The sequence below is a fragment of the Pipistrellus kuhlii genome, unplaced genomic scaffold (genome assembly GCF_014108245.1).
Source record: "Pipistrellus kuhlii isolate mPipKuh1 unplaced genomic scaffold, mPipKuh1.p scaffold_m20_p_9, whole genome shotgun sequence".
NCBI lineage: Eukaryota > Metazoa > Chordata > Mammalia > Chiroptera > Vespertilionidae > Pipistrellus > Pipistrellus kuhlii.
The window spans coordinates 45,002,448-45,019,869 of NW_023425595.1; the positions used below are offsets into that span (position 1 = coordinate 45,002,448).

At 35.9% G+C, this 17,422-nt stretch overlaps 1 protein-coding gene across 1 annotated transcript in view; it reads left to right on the forward strand.

Moving 5' to 3' along the window:
• The first annotated feature begins 7,200 nt into the window (after nt 1-7,200).
• TYR (tyrosinase) overlaps nt 7,201-17,422 on the forward strand; it is a 67,190-nt gene continuing 56,968 nt past the window's right edge. The window contains exon 1 of the mRNA XM_036427666.1: nt 7,201-8,514. Within this exon, the coding sequence (XP_036283559.1) occupies nt 7,696-8,514 (819 nt within the window). The 5' untranslated portion in view covers nt 7,201-7,695. The remainder of the gene's footprint in view (nt 8,515-17,422) is intronic.

A 17,422-nucleotide genomic window follows, 5' to 3' on the forward strand; every position in this document is an offset into this window, starting at 1 on the left:
TTGCAAAAGACAACTTTCAAACTAGAACTGGAGATGACTAAGATCATCTATCTACACATCTAGAAGCTTATCAAAGATAAGGCAATTATCCAAAGTTGACTTTCATAATAGTTATGAGCATGAGAATATGGCAGAAGCAAAATATGATGTCAAGATCAGATAGAAACAGAATTAGTACTGCAAAGTATAATCAGCAAGCAAAATTGCATTAACATAGAAGATAACAATAAAATAGAGTATTTGTGAGATTTTGAATTATACAGACAGATACAACCTCTGCAATTTAATGGCAGTTTGACCTTAATTATTAACATCAGTTTTCATGACTATAGGTGGTTATAATATATACCTTGCAGGCTTGTTTGATTACATTTTTTAAATGTTATGTGAAATGCCTAGATCAAAGTGGACACCCAATAAGTCATGTTGAATGAAAATGATTGTTGAATAAATCCTAGGTAAATACTGGTCCTCACCTTTTGCCTAGCTAAACCTCTATCAGAGTACTGGCAAAATGTGTCCCTTTGGGGCCTTCTCACTTTTAGCAATCTATGCTGAGTTTACTGCTGGGTTCTATTCCCCTGACTTAGTATCTGATACTATGTTCAAAATGAGGCTAGTCTCATTCATACATTTTCCTATCTTCCTCCAACTCTACCTTTCCTATCTCTAAAATGGTACATTCTGATTTTTAAAAAATCATTATTAGCCTAAAATGACTCATTAAATCAGTACAGTGGATTTATAGGTACTCATTTTATTATTTACTTTTTTTACATGTTTAGAATTTTAGAACTTTAAAATACACTTCACAAAATAAGGAAAATGAATAGCAAATAGATCTCTCTATTCCTCAATCCATCCATTTGCCATCTAATGAAGATATTTTTAAAGTGCCAGACATTATACCAGGTAATTGGTATTAAGTCACATTTTTTGCCCTCAAAGGATTTGTCTGAAGGAAGCATCAGACAAAGTGACAGATTATTGCAATGTATTGTGATGACTGAAATGACAAAGGTGAACTTAGGTTACAATGAGAGGAAGAAGAAGAAAAGAGAAGAAGAAGAAAAAAAGAAGAAGAAGAAGAAGAAGAAGGAGGAGGAGGAGGAGGAGGAGGAGGAGGAGGAGGAGGAGGGAGGGGGGGAGGAGAATGTCCCCACCCATCCTTGAAAGAGACCTGTAAAAAGTAAAAGCTCTCTTGAGGCTATGACATCTGAGTTGAATCCTTACAGGGTAACTAGATTGTGCAAGTGAATAAAAAAGGAAAACATTCTTAGAAGGACAAAGAGCATGTGCTAAACTCGATATTGTAAGGAAGCATGGATCTTGGTGTAATGGCCAAAGTTCAGTATCTTTGAGAATCAGGTTTTAATTAGAAGAAAAGGGAAAGTGGGAATGTCAGGTAGAGAAGAAGGGCCAATTTGCAATAATGATAACTAATTATATGTCACTAATAAAATAGTTGTTTCTTAGTTCTTAACACTGAGAAGGTTTAGAAGTAATGAAAACCAGTAGCAATGAACACTACGAGCACCCAATTTCTGGTTTTTAATAATAATAGTTAACATTTATTGAGTACTTAATATGTGTCAGAACTTGTATTAAGTGTTTAACATGTTTTATAACATGTTAAAATGCATGTTAAACACTCCAAAGTGCCTTATGTGACAAAACTGAGAATACTCTGGCAGTAATATGTTAAATTATGAAACAAATCATAAGTATATGCTTAAAATGAAATTATTGAACAAATAATAAATATATCCTTATTATCCTTCCCCTATTTTTATTGCCATAGGGCCTAAGAACTAATAACTGGTACACTGAATACAAATTTAGGGTGTGCCTTCATACCTTCAAATCCAGGAGAAATTGAGGCTTGTGAATTACACAACTCTGTACCTTCCAGGTGTCTAGCATAGGACCTTGGGCATGGTAGATGTTCAATATTAATTGAATAATGAATGAGTCTAAACTCAAACTGTAGAGAGTTGATAACTACATATTTTCCTCTTCAACTTTACACATGCATACACATAAACACAATCATAATAATTATTACCCAACATATCATAATGTAGCTTGGTTGATGTCTACTAATTAGCTGAATATTGGGCAAAGATGTATCAAATTTTACCTTCAAAAGAAATACACCAAATACAAAAAACTATAGAAGATATCATAATATTTAAAACAAGTATGTATATCAGTTATGATTAGAGGTTGTTAGGGCACCAAATCATTATTCTGGAAATTGATAAAGAACAAGAATTGAGCATTTACCCTTCGTTTTTTTGTATGTATGTCAGAGGAAAAGTTATTCTTTACAAAAAAAATACAATTAATAAATGCACGTAAAAGTACAAAGTTCACTATTATTGTATTTTTTTAATGAAACAATGGATGTAGGAAACAATTATCAGTAAATAAAGAAACCATGAAGTAAAATTTGTCATGGAACTATATAGTAGATAAGACCGCCTGAAATCGCTTCAAACCCCTGATCAACTTAAAAAATGACTAGTGCAAAATCATACAATAGGTTTCTCTGCTGTCTTTGAGAAAGTTCACAGTAAGACTGTGAAGTAACTCTTATCAAAAACAATAACAAAATTGACTCTGAATTTAACCAACTCTCTAGATCTAATTATAGAAAAATGCAAAAGACTGTTATTGAAAAACCTATGAAATGATAGAAAATACAGGATAAAGAAACATGTCTAGTGATATCATAGGGATAAAATTAGGCAACCCTGAAAAGTGGGGAAATTCTACAGGACAAAATATGGTTTCTTCTATATATAAATTGCATTTAAAAAGAAGAAAAAAACCCCAGATATTTTTAAATGTAAGAAATACACTAGCCGAAAGCAATATATAGACCTTGTTTTTCTTAAAGTAACTTAATCATAGGCTTAAAATTAGATGGTACTAAGGAATTATTGTTCTCTCTTTTTTGTCTGAGATGATGTACTGCTATTGTGGCTATATTTTTAAGTCCTTACTTGTTAACTATGTATACTGAGAGATTATAGAGAAAAATATGAAGTTTGTTTTAAAATACTAAAAAATTTCTTTTTATTTTGGTGGGACAGAAGAAACAATGCCTAGAGAAAGGTAATAGTTGATAATTTTTTTAAATTGAATTTATCGGAGGGATATGAGTTCACAAAACTATACAAATTTCAAGTATATAACCTAAGTTGTTGAATATTGATGATGGGTACAGGCTAACTCATAAAATTATATTTTTCTAGTTTGATTATTTTAAGTATTTCCATAGTAAGTTATTTTTTAAATGAGAGTTATTCAAACTGAGCTGATTATATTACTTGTACTCAATAAATTGAACAAACCTAGAGAAGAATGTTTAAACTAGCATCAAATAAATAAGCAGAGACAAATTACCAGAGTGAGGGAAAAGAACCGGGTTGACAGTGAGTGTGTGAATGACAAATGCAAACCTCAGAAAATAGAGGACAATTGTTTGTGAATAGACAATAGCTTCAACTTTTAAATTCAACATGTTTAAAATGAAACCATATTCAATTCCCATGAACACTTTACCCTTGATAATTTCTTATTTTAGTTAATGACATAAGCCAGAAACCAAGATGTTAACCCCAAATCTTGTTCCCCTTTCACTCCTCTTGAATCATCACCTATCTCTTAAATCCATTCACTTTCATCTATCTCAGGAATCATCACTCTGGTTTAAAACATACGGTTTATTGCCTGGATTATTCCAATAATCTCTAACAATTATTTCTACATTTACTCTTGCTCCCATCCCCCACATCTGTTGTCACCTCAGCAGCTTGAGTAGAATTTTTTAATTTTCACATGGTAATTTCAAAACTTTGCTTTAAACCATTAAGGCCTATGCTCTCATCTTTATATACTAGTATACCTCCATACTTATATTACATCTCCATAGCTTTGTGGGTATTAGCCATCTTAAATATCCCTGAGCATGCATGCTTCTTTCACTTTGGGGTCTTTGCTTTTGTCTGGAATGCTCTAATATCCACTGTTCTCCACTAACTCATTTTTCAGAGGTCACTTAAAATGTGACTAATCCCAGAAAACCTTCACTGACTCTAACTCATGAGATTAGATAGGTCCTGCCATCTTCCTTCACAGTTTTGTTTTTCTATAGTAACATCTTAAAAAGTCATTTAAAATCTATTTGAAATCTATGTACATAGTTATATATATGATTTAAAATTACTAAAATTAAAATATTATTTTCATAGACATTAACATGCTTCTCAAGGTTTAAACCTCTCTATTGTGCTTACCTGGCATCCCCATCTGTTGTCATATGCCAGATAATAGATGCTCAACAAATATTTGCAAAGTATTTACTGAGCCCCTAATTCTGGTTAATAGAGTATTGCATTAACTGACAGATTGACTCATATAATAATCCCCCAGGAAAGGATAATGAGGAGACAGAAGAGGACTAGGTATCACGGATGAGATCTACGCAGGGAAGACTAGACCCAGTTAGGCAAGAGTTGCTATGGCAATCCGGCTAGGTGGGGAAAAAGGGTGCATGCCAGAGAAGTGAGCTTTAAAATGTATGGATGTTGCTAAGGCAGAATTTTTTTGAAAGAACCAATCACAAGCCAGCAAAACATAAATCTACTCCTAGACAAAGAATCATATCCAGCAACCTGTTTGGGCCCCCTCCCTGCTGCAGGGAGTCCAATTATCTTTTACTAAACTTTGCTTTTCTTACCATCTTTTCTGTGAACTCATTCTTGATTTTGCCAGACAATAAACTTGGACCTGATCACAGCACTTTGGTTTCAATATGACACTCAATTCTATAAACCAGAGACATCTAGAGAATGTGCAACTATAGTTCAGAGAGTAACCAGTCTAAATAGGGTTTGATTTTTAAGAAGTTTGTATTGACAATAAGACATGTACATATGGGCCAGAGGAGTTAGTGTCCTATATTTCAGAATGAAACAAGGTCAGCTGAAACCGATTTGGCTCAGTGGATAAAGCCTGTGGACTGAAGGGTCCCAGGTTCGATTCCAGTCAAGGGCATGTACCTTGGTTGTGGGCACATCCCCAATAAGGGGTGTGCAGGAGGCTAATCAATGTTTCTAACTCTCTATCCCTTTTCCTTCCTCTCTGTAAAAAAAAAAAAAAAAAAAAAAATCAATAAAATTTATTTTTTTAAAAAACAAACACAAGGTCTCTTAATTTAAAGAAATCAACCTTGTAAAAGAAATTAAGAGGACAAACTACATTTTCGCCATTCCTCTGAGCACACTCTGAAGATTGAGAAAACAGACTTGGGGATGTACACACAGAAGCCCAGGGGTGTGATGGAGGCTTTCTAAGTTATTCACTGAGAAGCCTGATAGGGGGCAAGTGTAAAGCAAAATTCTTCATTAAATGGTACATGAGAAGTTGAATTCTGTCGCAAGTAGATGGAACACAATTACAAAAGGCCCCATGTGGTTAAAAGTAATACAGATTCAAGACTCCCCAGAGACAAGAAGCACTGTTTTAATCTCTTTGTGGCTGTGAAAGGAGGAAGAAAAAAGATTAAGCCTCCTTGTGGAGACCATGTGATGACTTCCTGATCCCAGCCAGAGGCAGCATTTCCATAGAAACTTCTCTTCCTCCTCACCCACACACTGCTCTTTCCAACCAAAAAGGCTGCTTTGAGTCTCATGAAAGCTATATGGAAGAACCTTGACTTTTTTTCACCAGATCCACTCCAACAGAAAAGGAAGAGCACAGACAAGGCTGACATTCCAAGGACACCAGGGTAATGACCTTCCCTAGAACTCTGCAGCCAAGAAGAGCCCAGACACTGCTGCTTTCTTCAGAGTTTTCACTTCTCTCACTTGTTCTTTATATTCCTGGGACCACCCAGCTTTGAGTATGGAGTAGGATAAGGAAAGTAAGACATCTCAGACAGGCAACTTTGATTTGACTATTCTTATCCTCTAATTCTTTAATTCACCTTACTTCAAACTAGTTTTTTAAGCCCTCCATGGGGAGCCTATCTGAATCCAATGCTCTAACTCTGCCAAGGAAACACAAATCCCACCTCCATAGTTTTGCCTGCCTGAAGTAGTGTCTCAATTCTCATTAGTCTTTCTAACTTATCACTACCATGTAAGGCACTCCCTAAATAAAATTTGAATATTATTAAAAAATAAAACAAAACAACAACTATGCAATTCTTTTAAGAATTCTCAGTTCAAGATGTCCTACCATTAAAAGTCTTGTGTACTGCCTGGCTGGTGTGCCTCAGTGGTTGAACATCCACCTGCCAACTGGAGGTCATAGTTCAATTCCGGATCAGAGTACACGCCTGGGTTGTGGGCTCAATCCACAGTAGGAGGTGGGCAGGAGGTAGCCAATCAATGATTCTCTCATTCTCTTATCATTGATGTCTCTCTCTCTCCCTTCCTCCCTCTCCCTCTCTCTCTCTCTCTCTCTCTCTCTCTCTCTCTCTCTCTCTCTCTCTATATATATATATATATATATATATATATGTATGTATATATATATATATATATATTCTTTATACATATATATAAAGTCGCAGGTATTTATGATCTATACTACTCATTTGAAAACTAGTGTAAGAGGTAAAATTATATTTTTATTCATGTATTTTAACTTATTCAGCTCACTATACAACCAGACAGAGAAAGAATTCCTAAAGAATTTAAATGATCAGTAAATATTTGTAGAAATACAGGGTTTCCCAAAAATGTATACACACACATTGAATAATTATAATGTGTGTTTATTAACATACATTTCATTTTTTTAAATTGAGCTATCAGCTGTTAAAATGTATATTCATTTTTTGGGGGGACACCCTATATAATAATTCTTTTTCATTCACTCACTAAATTGAAAACTTTGCAATGGCTACAGCAATAAAAACAAAAAGTTTCTTTTGGAATTTTAAGTAGTAAAAGTCCTAAAAATAAGACAGATCATCTGCTTATCAAAGTGACTTATCCTTAGGAATTAACAGAAAATGAGTGCTTAGGGAGCTAGCAAGCAGCCAACTGCACCACGATCAGGGAGGAGTAGTAGAAAAATGTTGTCTTCTGATACTTCATAGAAAATAAAGAAGCTGCAATATAATCATATACAAGAAATAATCTTTAGGCTCTGAAAATTATTTTTTTTTTCAAAGCTGACCTGCAAATGCTGTGGCTTATTCTATTTATGGTCTCTGAAGAGCATCTACCTTACAACCATTGTATCTAACATATCCTGCATTTTCTTAATAGGAGAAGCTCTGTTACTGACACTACTTCTTGTTTTCAAAATCAAAACATCATTCACTTCATGGTCGGTGAACTGAGTTTACATAGATTAGGCATTACTATTATTAATAATATTATTTTATTTAGCATTCTAACCATAAGAATCCATTAATGGTGAACAGTGCTTCTCACTTTAACATAGGGCTATCCCACTTGCAGGATGCATGCCAACTCCAAAGAAAAGTTAGTCATGTGGTTTTCAGAAGATGAAAGCTTAAGATAAAGACTGAGAGTGTTTGTTGCTGGAGGTGGGAGTGGCATTATATAGGATTTAGCCAAAACATGTGATAGTCACCGGAGGGTTAGCTGAAAGAAAACTGTGTTACTCAATTGCACAGTGCAAACGGGCCTTGTGAGGATTAGAGGAAGAATGCTACCTGCTGTGTTGTACTGCCTGCTGTGGAGTTTCCAGACCTCCGAAGGCCAATTCCCTCGAGCCTGTGTGTCCTCCGAGAAGCTGATAGAGAAGGAATGCTGCCCACCATGGAGAGGTGATGGGAGTCCCTGTGGCCAGCTTTCCGGCAGGGGATCCTGTCAGGATGTTGTTCTGTCCAATGCACCACATGGGCCTCAATTCCCCTTCACGGGGGTGGATGACAGGGAGTCTTGGCCCTCTGTCTTCTATAACAGGACCTGCCAGTGCTTTGGCAACTTCATGGGATTCAACTGTGGAAAGTGCAAGTATGGCTTTTGGGGACCAGAATGCACAGAGAGACGACTCTTGGTGAGAAGGAACATCTTTGATTTGAGTGTTCCAGAGAAGAACAAATTTATTGCTTACATCAATTTAGCAAAGCATACTACCGACCCAGACTATGTCATTCCCATAGGCACCTATGGCCAAATGAATAATGGGTCAACACCCATGTTTAAGGACATCAGCATTTATGACCTCTTCGTCTGGATGCACTATTATGTGTCCATGGACACACTGCTTGGGGGGTCTGAAATCTGGAGAGATGTTGATTTTGCTCATGAAGCACCGGGTTTCCTTCCTTGGCACAGACTCTTTTTGTTGATGTGGGAAAAGGACATCCAGGAGCTGACAGGGGATGAGAACTTCACCATTCCATTCTGGGATTGGAGAGATGCTGAAAACTGTGACATTTGCACAGATGAACTCATGGGAGGGCGCAACCCAGAAAACCCTAACCTTCTCAGCCCAGCGTCCTTCTTCTCCTCTTGGCAGGTAAGGTGTGCTGGACATACAGTATCAGAGCATAAAGGAAATTTAGTAATCACTTCTTCAGGCAGAGCTGTATAAGCCTCCTTCCTCATCTCTTCTGCCAAGAGCAGAAAAGGTTTCCTATTAAGAACCCTCAACATACCTTGTATTTTTCCTGTAGCGCACACTTCACAATTGTAGTTACATAGATATCTGTGAGCTTATTGGTCTGATATCTTCTACCAGGCTCCTAAGATCTAATAAAAAGAGTATTTGATTCATCCCCCAGCAGCTAGGATGGTACCTGGCAAATGGTAAAGGCTTATTAAATATTTGTTGAAAGAATGGATGAATGACTATTTAGATGATTAAATAAATTATCTACATTAGTGTTTCTGAAATTTTCTTCACAACAAAATTCACATAGAGCACATACTAAAAGTACAAGTCCCTGGCCTTATCCCAGACCCTTTGATTAGAATGTTTAGTGGAGGGTCCTGGGGAAGCATCATCATTTGCTAAATGTCTGAGGATTAATAGTCAGGGAAATTGGGGGAATATTCTTTAGATTAAATCTTCTTTTTAAAAAACATATAAGAACCCTAAGGCTCAAGTAGGTAATAAAAACAGCTGTTTTGGCTGGTGTTACTCAGTGGTTAGAGTGTCAGCCTGCACACCATAGGGTCTTGGGTTTGATTCCCAGTTAAGGGCACTTTCCTGGGTTGCAGGTTCAACGTCTAGCCCAGGTCGGGGGTGAGTGCGGGAGGCAACCAATGGATTTGTCTCTCTCACATTTATGGGCACTCTCTTCCTCTGCCTTCTTCAATGGAAAAAAATATCATTGGGTGAGAATTCATAAACAAACAAACAAACAGAAACCTCACACAACAATAGCTAATATTTATTGAGCATTTAGCATGGTGAAACCCTGTTGTGTTTTTGTACATTAAATGATTTAATAGTTTCACTAATTTTTCCCATTTTAAAGATTAAAAACCTAAGGTATAAAGATATTAGGTAACTTGTGCAAGATCATAGAGCTAGTTAGTAGCAGAGACAAGAATTATGCTCAGGTAGCTTGACGTCAAGGCTACTCTATACTACTTTCAAGGACATCACTGCTATGGTGTCTTTAGCTGAAGGATCAGGCCCATTCTGCCTGACTATTTTCAATTGGCTGCAGAAGAAATCAGCTCCCCCCTCCCTGAAGTGTGCACACTGAGAGGCACAAGATAAGGGATTGCTATTTTGAAATTTAATATCTATTTCTCCTCTTCTGAATTTTTCACTCCGAATCAGGGACAAAAGGTAACCAAATAAATATGCTTCTAATTATTTATCATTTTAAACCACAAGGGAGAAGGAATGCTTTTTCTGCTTGTATTCCAAACATTTCTATTATGGCTGTTTTATCTAGCAATGCTTTATGGAACTAAGTCCAATATTTAAACAAGATGCAAAGAATTCAATATTTGCACTTTGCACTCTGCAGTTTCCAAATGTGGGTGGCTTCCCACCTGTCCCCACACCCCCCTCCCCGACCCCCACAACACAAACTAAGTTTGTACACTTTCCAAATGGAGCCTATTGAAGCTCATTGAAAAATGGTCCCTGTATAATACCTGTGGTCATTAATGTCAGCAATTTACCAAGATTAATGAGTGTATTTGTGTAGAAAAGTCTGGAAAAAAGAGGTGCTTGGAAAAAGAAATCTGTTTCAATAAGCATTCAGACCTCCTGCCTTAATCTATAAAGTGCAAAACTCTTACCTAGCTCTCACAACCACTCTTTCTACTTAAAATATTGCCAAGGTGGGATGTGAAGTTTTCAGTGAGTTAGAATGCTCTCCTTAACTATACAGCTTCACTTGACCCAGAAAGTCTGGAGTATTATCTAAATTACAAAAAAAAAAAAAAAAAAAAGTTATAATATCTAAGAGATGGATATTAACTGATATTTAATTACATGAAATACATGCTACTTAGTAATACCCAGAATTATTATTTGTAATTATTTTCAAGTAATTTATTAATTATTGAGTGGAAAACTGTTCCTTTTTTTGCTTTTATGATTTCAGCCAATTTTATTTTTACATAAAAATCATTGGGTCTGCTGAAACCAGTTTGGCTCAGTGGTAGAGCGTCGGTCTGCGAACTGAGAGGTCCCAGGTTCGATTCCGGTCAAGGGCATGTACATTGGTTGAGGGCACATCCCCGGTGGGGGGGGGGGTGCAGGAGGCAGCTGGTCGATGTTTCTCTCTCATCGACGTTTCTAGCTCTCTGTCTCTCTCCCTTCCTCTCTGTAAAAAAATCAATAAAATATATATTTTTAAAAAATCATTGGGTCTAATAAGTAAGTGTTGAACTAGATGGCTATAACATTAGGTTCAATGTAGGTCTATGTTTACATTGCTATAATTGTAGTAACGTGTTAAAAATGAAATAGCGTGTAGGGTAGACATTGAAGAAAACCAAGCAAATGGTAGTTTAAATAAGGAAGGTGAAGTGAATGAACATTTGCGTTAACCTACATTGAGTGGTGTTCACTGTGTGAAGTGACAATGAAAACCAATTCTAGTTATTTGTTTCCATTGATTCCCACAACCTCTCCTGTTATAGTCCTTTTAAAATTAAGATGAGTTTTTAAAAATATTTTAATTGATTTTAGAGAAAGGAAGAGAGATTGAGAGAAAGAAACATCAGTGAGAGAAAGAGATAGGTTATCAATCCGCCGCCTCCTGCACAACCCTACTGGGGATGAGTCCAAAGCTTCAGCATGTGCCCTAACTGGGAATGGAACCGTAACCTCCAGGCTCATGAGCTGATGCTCAGCCACTGAGCTAAACTGGGGGGGCAAGACCAGTTACCTATATTGATTAATTCAGTAGTTCTCAGCATCAAAATCATTTAGGGAACTTCACAAACCAAAACAAAACTAAAAAATAATTGCACGGGCTCCACCCATCTAATTTCTAACAGTAAATCATATTCAGTTGGTCCACTGCGAAGTTTAGGCCCCTGCATTTTAAAGCCTTTTCAAGTGGTTCTAATGTGCAGCCAGCACTGAGAATCACCGGTTTAATTAACATGGGATTGTTCTGGTATCTCTTCTACTTCCCAAACTCAGGTTTTGTAATAAATACACCACCGGGGCCAATGCTTTTGCCTGAATTGAATACACAAATCAAGAACTGGACTACTTTGTGTGAGATAAAATCAGAAAGCCTTCATACAAATTAATACCTTCCGAATTAACTAGGTTGATAGTTCCTTTAATACAGAGCCTCCATTTCCCCTCTCCCACCCCCTGCTTTCAGTATTTCTTACTGAAAGCAAAGAGGGAAGATAGAGGTTTTAGAGATTCACAACATTTGTGAACACTGAGACAAAGAGACCCTTTAATAGTACCTAGTATAGTGTCCAAGGTAGGCCCCAAAGGGCAGGATGATTTGCCCAAGGTCACACAGATAAGGACTAAAACCCAGTGCCTCTGACTCCAGTGCAATTTCAAGTCAACCATGTTGTTCCCCCTTAGACTCAAATTATATTCCAAATAAGCCACTAATTAATGGATGTAGAATTTGAGTTGCAGTCACTCTGACTTCCTTAAAGATCAATTGTACAGACAATTGGGGCAGATATTCTAATGTTGTCTTTTTATTTATACTATAATAAAAATATTCTACGTCGTTATTCAAGTAGAATTAACTCTAACCCCTTTGTGCTAGCATCATTACATTCTGTACATTTCGTCCATTGCTTATTTAGTCCAGATCTATAGCACAGCATGCCATTATTTTTAAACCTATATTTGTCTACCAGATTGTCAGCTGCTATAAGGTAGAGGCAATTTCCCATCTATTTTTATATCCACAAAGCCTGGGACAATACTCTCTATACATGGAATGGGCTTTATAAATGTATTTGAATGGAACAAAATTAAAACTCACAGAAATGTTAACTCCAATGCTAACAAACATGAAAAATGAAACTCTGCATGACTGGATTTTGTTAGAATCTTACTTACACTTTTTTAAAAATTTTTATAGCATTAGATACTCATGGCTAAGGATACAACAGGCCATTATAAGCAGCAATTTACTCAAAATATGGAAGAAGATATTTTGTATAGTTCTTTCTCTTTGGGTATCTATATGTGTGTGTTTGTGTGTGTGCATGAGAAAACTAAAGAGAGAGATCACACAATAAAGAAGACTAAGTGAGTTATAACATAACTGAGTGTTATTTAAAGTGATTAATAATAATATTTGATGGTACGGCATTTCTATGAAAGAAAATATTATATTAAAAATCAGGTACTTAATGTTAGTTTCCTTCAAAAGCTTTTATTCAGAATTTACATATGTTTTGTATGTCTGTTCATTTATCTGTTTGTTTAGTGCCCAAATATTTTCAAATAAAAGCATGTTTGAGATCAATTAAAATAGTCTATTATTTCCAGAGATGGAGGAGTCCTTAATAGTATTAAAGTACAAATACCTATGCTCAACACAATTAGACTCAGTGTTATGCAAGCAGCGGAAAAGCTAGCCATAAAGAGAAAAGGTAGATCAGGGGTAACTGTCTTGATTAATTAAAATAAAGAGGAAAAAAACATTTTCTCAATGATAGACATGAGTGAAATGTGGCCAGGAAATTCACTCATCAGGTGAAAAGTACATCACATGGAAGCAAACAGAGGGAAGAAAAAAAAAAGTCACATTTTTAGCAGACAGTCATGAGTTTTATGTAACCATGGCAACAGCTCAGTGAAATAACAGCTCTTTTTTTCTTTATGAAAAAGATTCTGTGGAATGTCATATGTCTTACTTCTTTTTTCCAGTTAAAACCTCTAATGCCATAAGAAGAATCTTTGCTCCTGAAAGCTTTTAATAAATGATAGTTACTTGCTATTTCTTTAAATTTAAGAGAGCACTGTCTAGGTCCACCTCCATTAATATATCTGTTTGTTCTATTTCCCCTTTTCATTTGACTTGAAACACTTATTTCCCCCCCCCCCCCATCATATATTATAAATCACCTATGTTAAAATAGAAAAAAAAAGAACCCTGGCTGATTTTGCTCAGTGGATAGGGCTTTGGCCTACCGACTGAAGGGTCTCGAGTTCAATTTCGGTCAATGGGTTGCATTGTTAGTCCCCAGTAGGGGGTGTGCAGAAGGCAACCAATCAGTAATTCTCTCTCATCATTGATATTTCTATCTCTTTTTCTCCTTCTCCTTTCCTCTCTGAAGTCAATGAAAATATATTTAAAATAAAGAAAAAGAACAATTTTTGTCCAAAGTACGCTGTCATTACCAGATGATATTAAACAAGTTATTTAGACTCTTTGAATTTTTTAACAACAACAAAACACCTTGGGTACAATTATCATATATGCTTGTTTTCTGTGTTAATGGAAATAGTGAATGCAATTGAAAACAGAATAAGATAGTGGAAAGGGTATATAATCTTCTGATCATATAAACATGAGTTTCAGTAGACTATTTTAACTTACTTAGTTATAAGATCCTGGACAAGTTATTTATTTTGAGACCTTTTTTCCTTTAAAATTAAAATAATATATCATAAAGCATTATTATGATATTTGGTGAAATCAGTGCAAAATGACTAGTTTAGTATATGACATATTCTTTGAGTTCCATGTGTAGAAATTACTATTACAATATATCTTTATATATCAATTTTAGTTACTATAATAATGCATATTAAGCCAGTATTATAGAGCCAGAGTTAAAAACAATTTGGTGGCTTCCCAATTGATCTTATATTCAATAATTATAAGAGCTGTTACTATTAAATACTATATACCTAGCACTATATACTAAGTGCTCTACACGTGTTAAATTAGTTGGTCTTTCATAAAAAGTTGTTACAATCCCCATTTACAAATGAAAAAAAGTTGATACTCAGAGAGTTTAAGTGTTTTGCCCAAGGTCATGTAGCAAATAAAGAGTCCATATAGGGAACCCGGTCTTTCTAACTGTGATCTATGTGATCCTAACATTAGTGCTAACTCTTTTCCCTCCCTGCCTGCCCTCTGTATCAAATATAAAGATAATTATTTCGGATTAAGTTTTTAAATTATTTCTGGAACCAAGGTAGATTTCCTTTGTTACTAATATATCCAGTCATTTCACACTTAGTCACTAAACAGTTGGCATTTCAGTAAAAATGGTTCCTTAAACCTCTCTAATTTAGCCAAGTCTGCTATAGGAGTCTTTTAGGCAGTAGGATCTTTTGAAAATATCCTGAGATGTTTTATTATTCAAATAGGAATGAAAATGATCTCCTCTATGTACATGCCACAATGTCTAGTTAATCGACACTAAAGGAATTTTGATTTATCACATTTAATACAAAAGTTACATTAATTTTATTCAAATATCCAAGTCATGTACAGGCAGTAATAAATGCAGTCAATATAGTGTTAGAATTAAGAGGAATGTGTATTCATTTTCTAGCTCTGGTTCTAAACATCCTATGACCTTAGGAAAGTTCCCTCCTTATTCAAGCTCTCATTATGCATGGATAAAAGGATTGAGGAATGTGCTTAAGTATGAAGAAATCGAGAAACTGATATCTGTTGGGCCAAATTATATTATTTCATATCATTATTTATTATGCTATCAATATATTAATCACACCCTATCTAGTACAGTAAAGAGGGAATATGCTCATTGACCCTCACACAGTTGCAAAGATGGCAGTGCTCACAGCCAATAAGGAGGGAATATGCTAATTGACCGCCCTGCCCTTAAAGATAGCAGCACCCACACACACAGGATGGTGGCACCCAGTCCCCTCAGCCCCGCTGGGGCAGCAGGCACGCGGCAAGACCAGGCCTCGTCACTCTGCGTGCCTGCCTCCAGAGTCCCTCAGATCCCTCAGTCTCCCAGTCACACAGGGCCAGCCCAAGGTATAGACAAGCTTCGATGGCAGCTGCCCAGCTTCCCAGGACTGCCAAAGGCTCAGGTAACCAGGACTGGCTAAGGGTTGTGCTGCCGGCAGTGGCAGCAACAGAGGTGTGGTGGGGGTGTCGTCTTCTCTTGATCCCTGGGTTGCCTGCCCCCCCTAAGGGCTCCCAGACTGTGAGAGGGGGCAGGCCGGGCTGAGGGACACCCTCCTCCAGTTCATGACTTTTCATGCACCGGGCCTCTAGTATTTATATATTATATATATTAGATTTCATTTATTATTTTACATTATGGTTGAGAAAGACTGATCACATGCTCATTGAAACAATGCTAGTAAGTAATTGAGCAAGAATTGAAGCCCACATCCACTTCAATTTTAGAAACCGATTATTTTCCACCACACAATACTTTAACTCATAACTGATAGCTTACTGACTGAAAATTAAAAGCTTTTTAAGTGTTTCTCATTTAACACAGTAGCAGCCATTCCTGGGGCACACAGCTCACTCAGGTCTATTTGATGGTGATTTAATTTGCTTTTACATTCCTATAGATTGCAAACTCACTAGAGCAGGAAACTGATATGATTGTTTTAATTATTTTTAACTGAAGTGCATAACACAGCTAAACAGGAAGTCTTTCACTAATAAATATTATTCTTGGGCCTTCCTGTTATCTATAAAATTTTTGTGTGTCCAAAAATACCTACCAATATTAAGACATGCTATTAGATACCAGGATGCTGATTATATTTTTGGGAAGGGTGGTAATAATTCAAGAAAGACATGAGGGAGACTTCTGAGGTCACAGCATTTTTGTTTTATTTGTTTCTTGATCTGGATCCTGATTATGTGGGTAAATTTAAGTTTGTAAAAATTCATCTAATTGTGCATTCAGAATCTGTGCCTTTATGAGCATATATACTATTATGCTTCCATAAAATTTTAAATAAAAATAGTTTACTCATTTGTTGTTATAAGACTATTAACCATACAGAGGGTTTTAGATCTTGCAGCCTTTCATACTCTTCTATAATTAGAATCAGCTTTCTCATCATTAAAGTAGATATAAAATCATATAAACCAACAAGGTGTGAATTTAAAAAAAATACACAGTGATGTCTTCCTCGTGGTCTGTAACACAGTTGGCCTCAATATATATTTATTAAAAATGATCTATTTCTGTAAATATCTTCTAGGGCAGACGTTGGTACCAATATCAGGACTAGGAACAGAATGTGCTCAGCACATGCTTGTAGCTGAAGATATAATGGTTTATCTCTTGATTTGTTTATTCATAAAATATTTATTAGGCCTCTATTTTAGATTCTGAGGATCAATAAGGATCATCGTTAAAAAAGAAAATTATCCTTATGAAGATTATTTTTTAAGGGGGGGTAATACTGAATTTTTATCAAGGAAGACTACAGTGAATAAAGTTTATGTTTGACAAAGAAGATTAGATACTCAGTGGGTACAGGGCTCCTATGGAAGACTGTGTCTGTTGTGAATAGTCAAGCATAGCAGAGTGGGTTCTCCTGCACTTATGCTTTGGTTTAGGATTTGCATCTTGTTACCTAATGACTTGCTTTCACTGTATCTTATTCGTCAATGAATTTAAGATGAAGAATTAATTTATATACCACTAAAAATAAATCTGCCCTTTAAATTATAATGTGATGTTCTTAAACCTTAGAATTTTTATTTTGTACTTATTGAAAGTGCTACTTTGGTCTTATTTAGTCAAATATTTTCATCATAACTTACTGTTCTACCTATATATAAAGGAAACTAAAAACAAAATAATTTAGTGGAGGATTCCTACAGTGTCTTCATATATAGAGTCAGACTCTTTTGAATTATTTTTAAGTCTGAATCTATAGGGTTTATTTTTCCCCAAAAAATGTTGCCTTGGCCTTGAAGATTTGGTAGAATATCAGATACATGACAATGAATAGGCATGATTAAGTGCATGGAATGGAGAGGCAGATGCTAGGC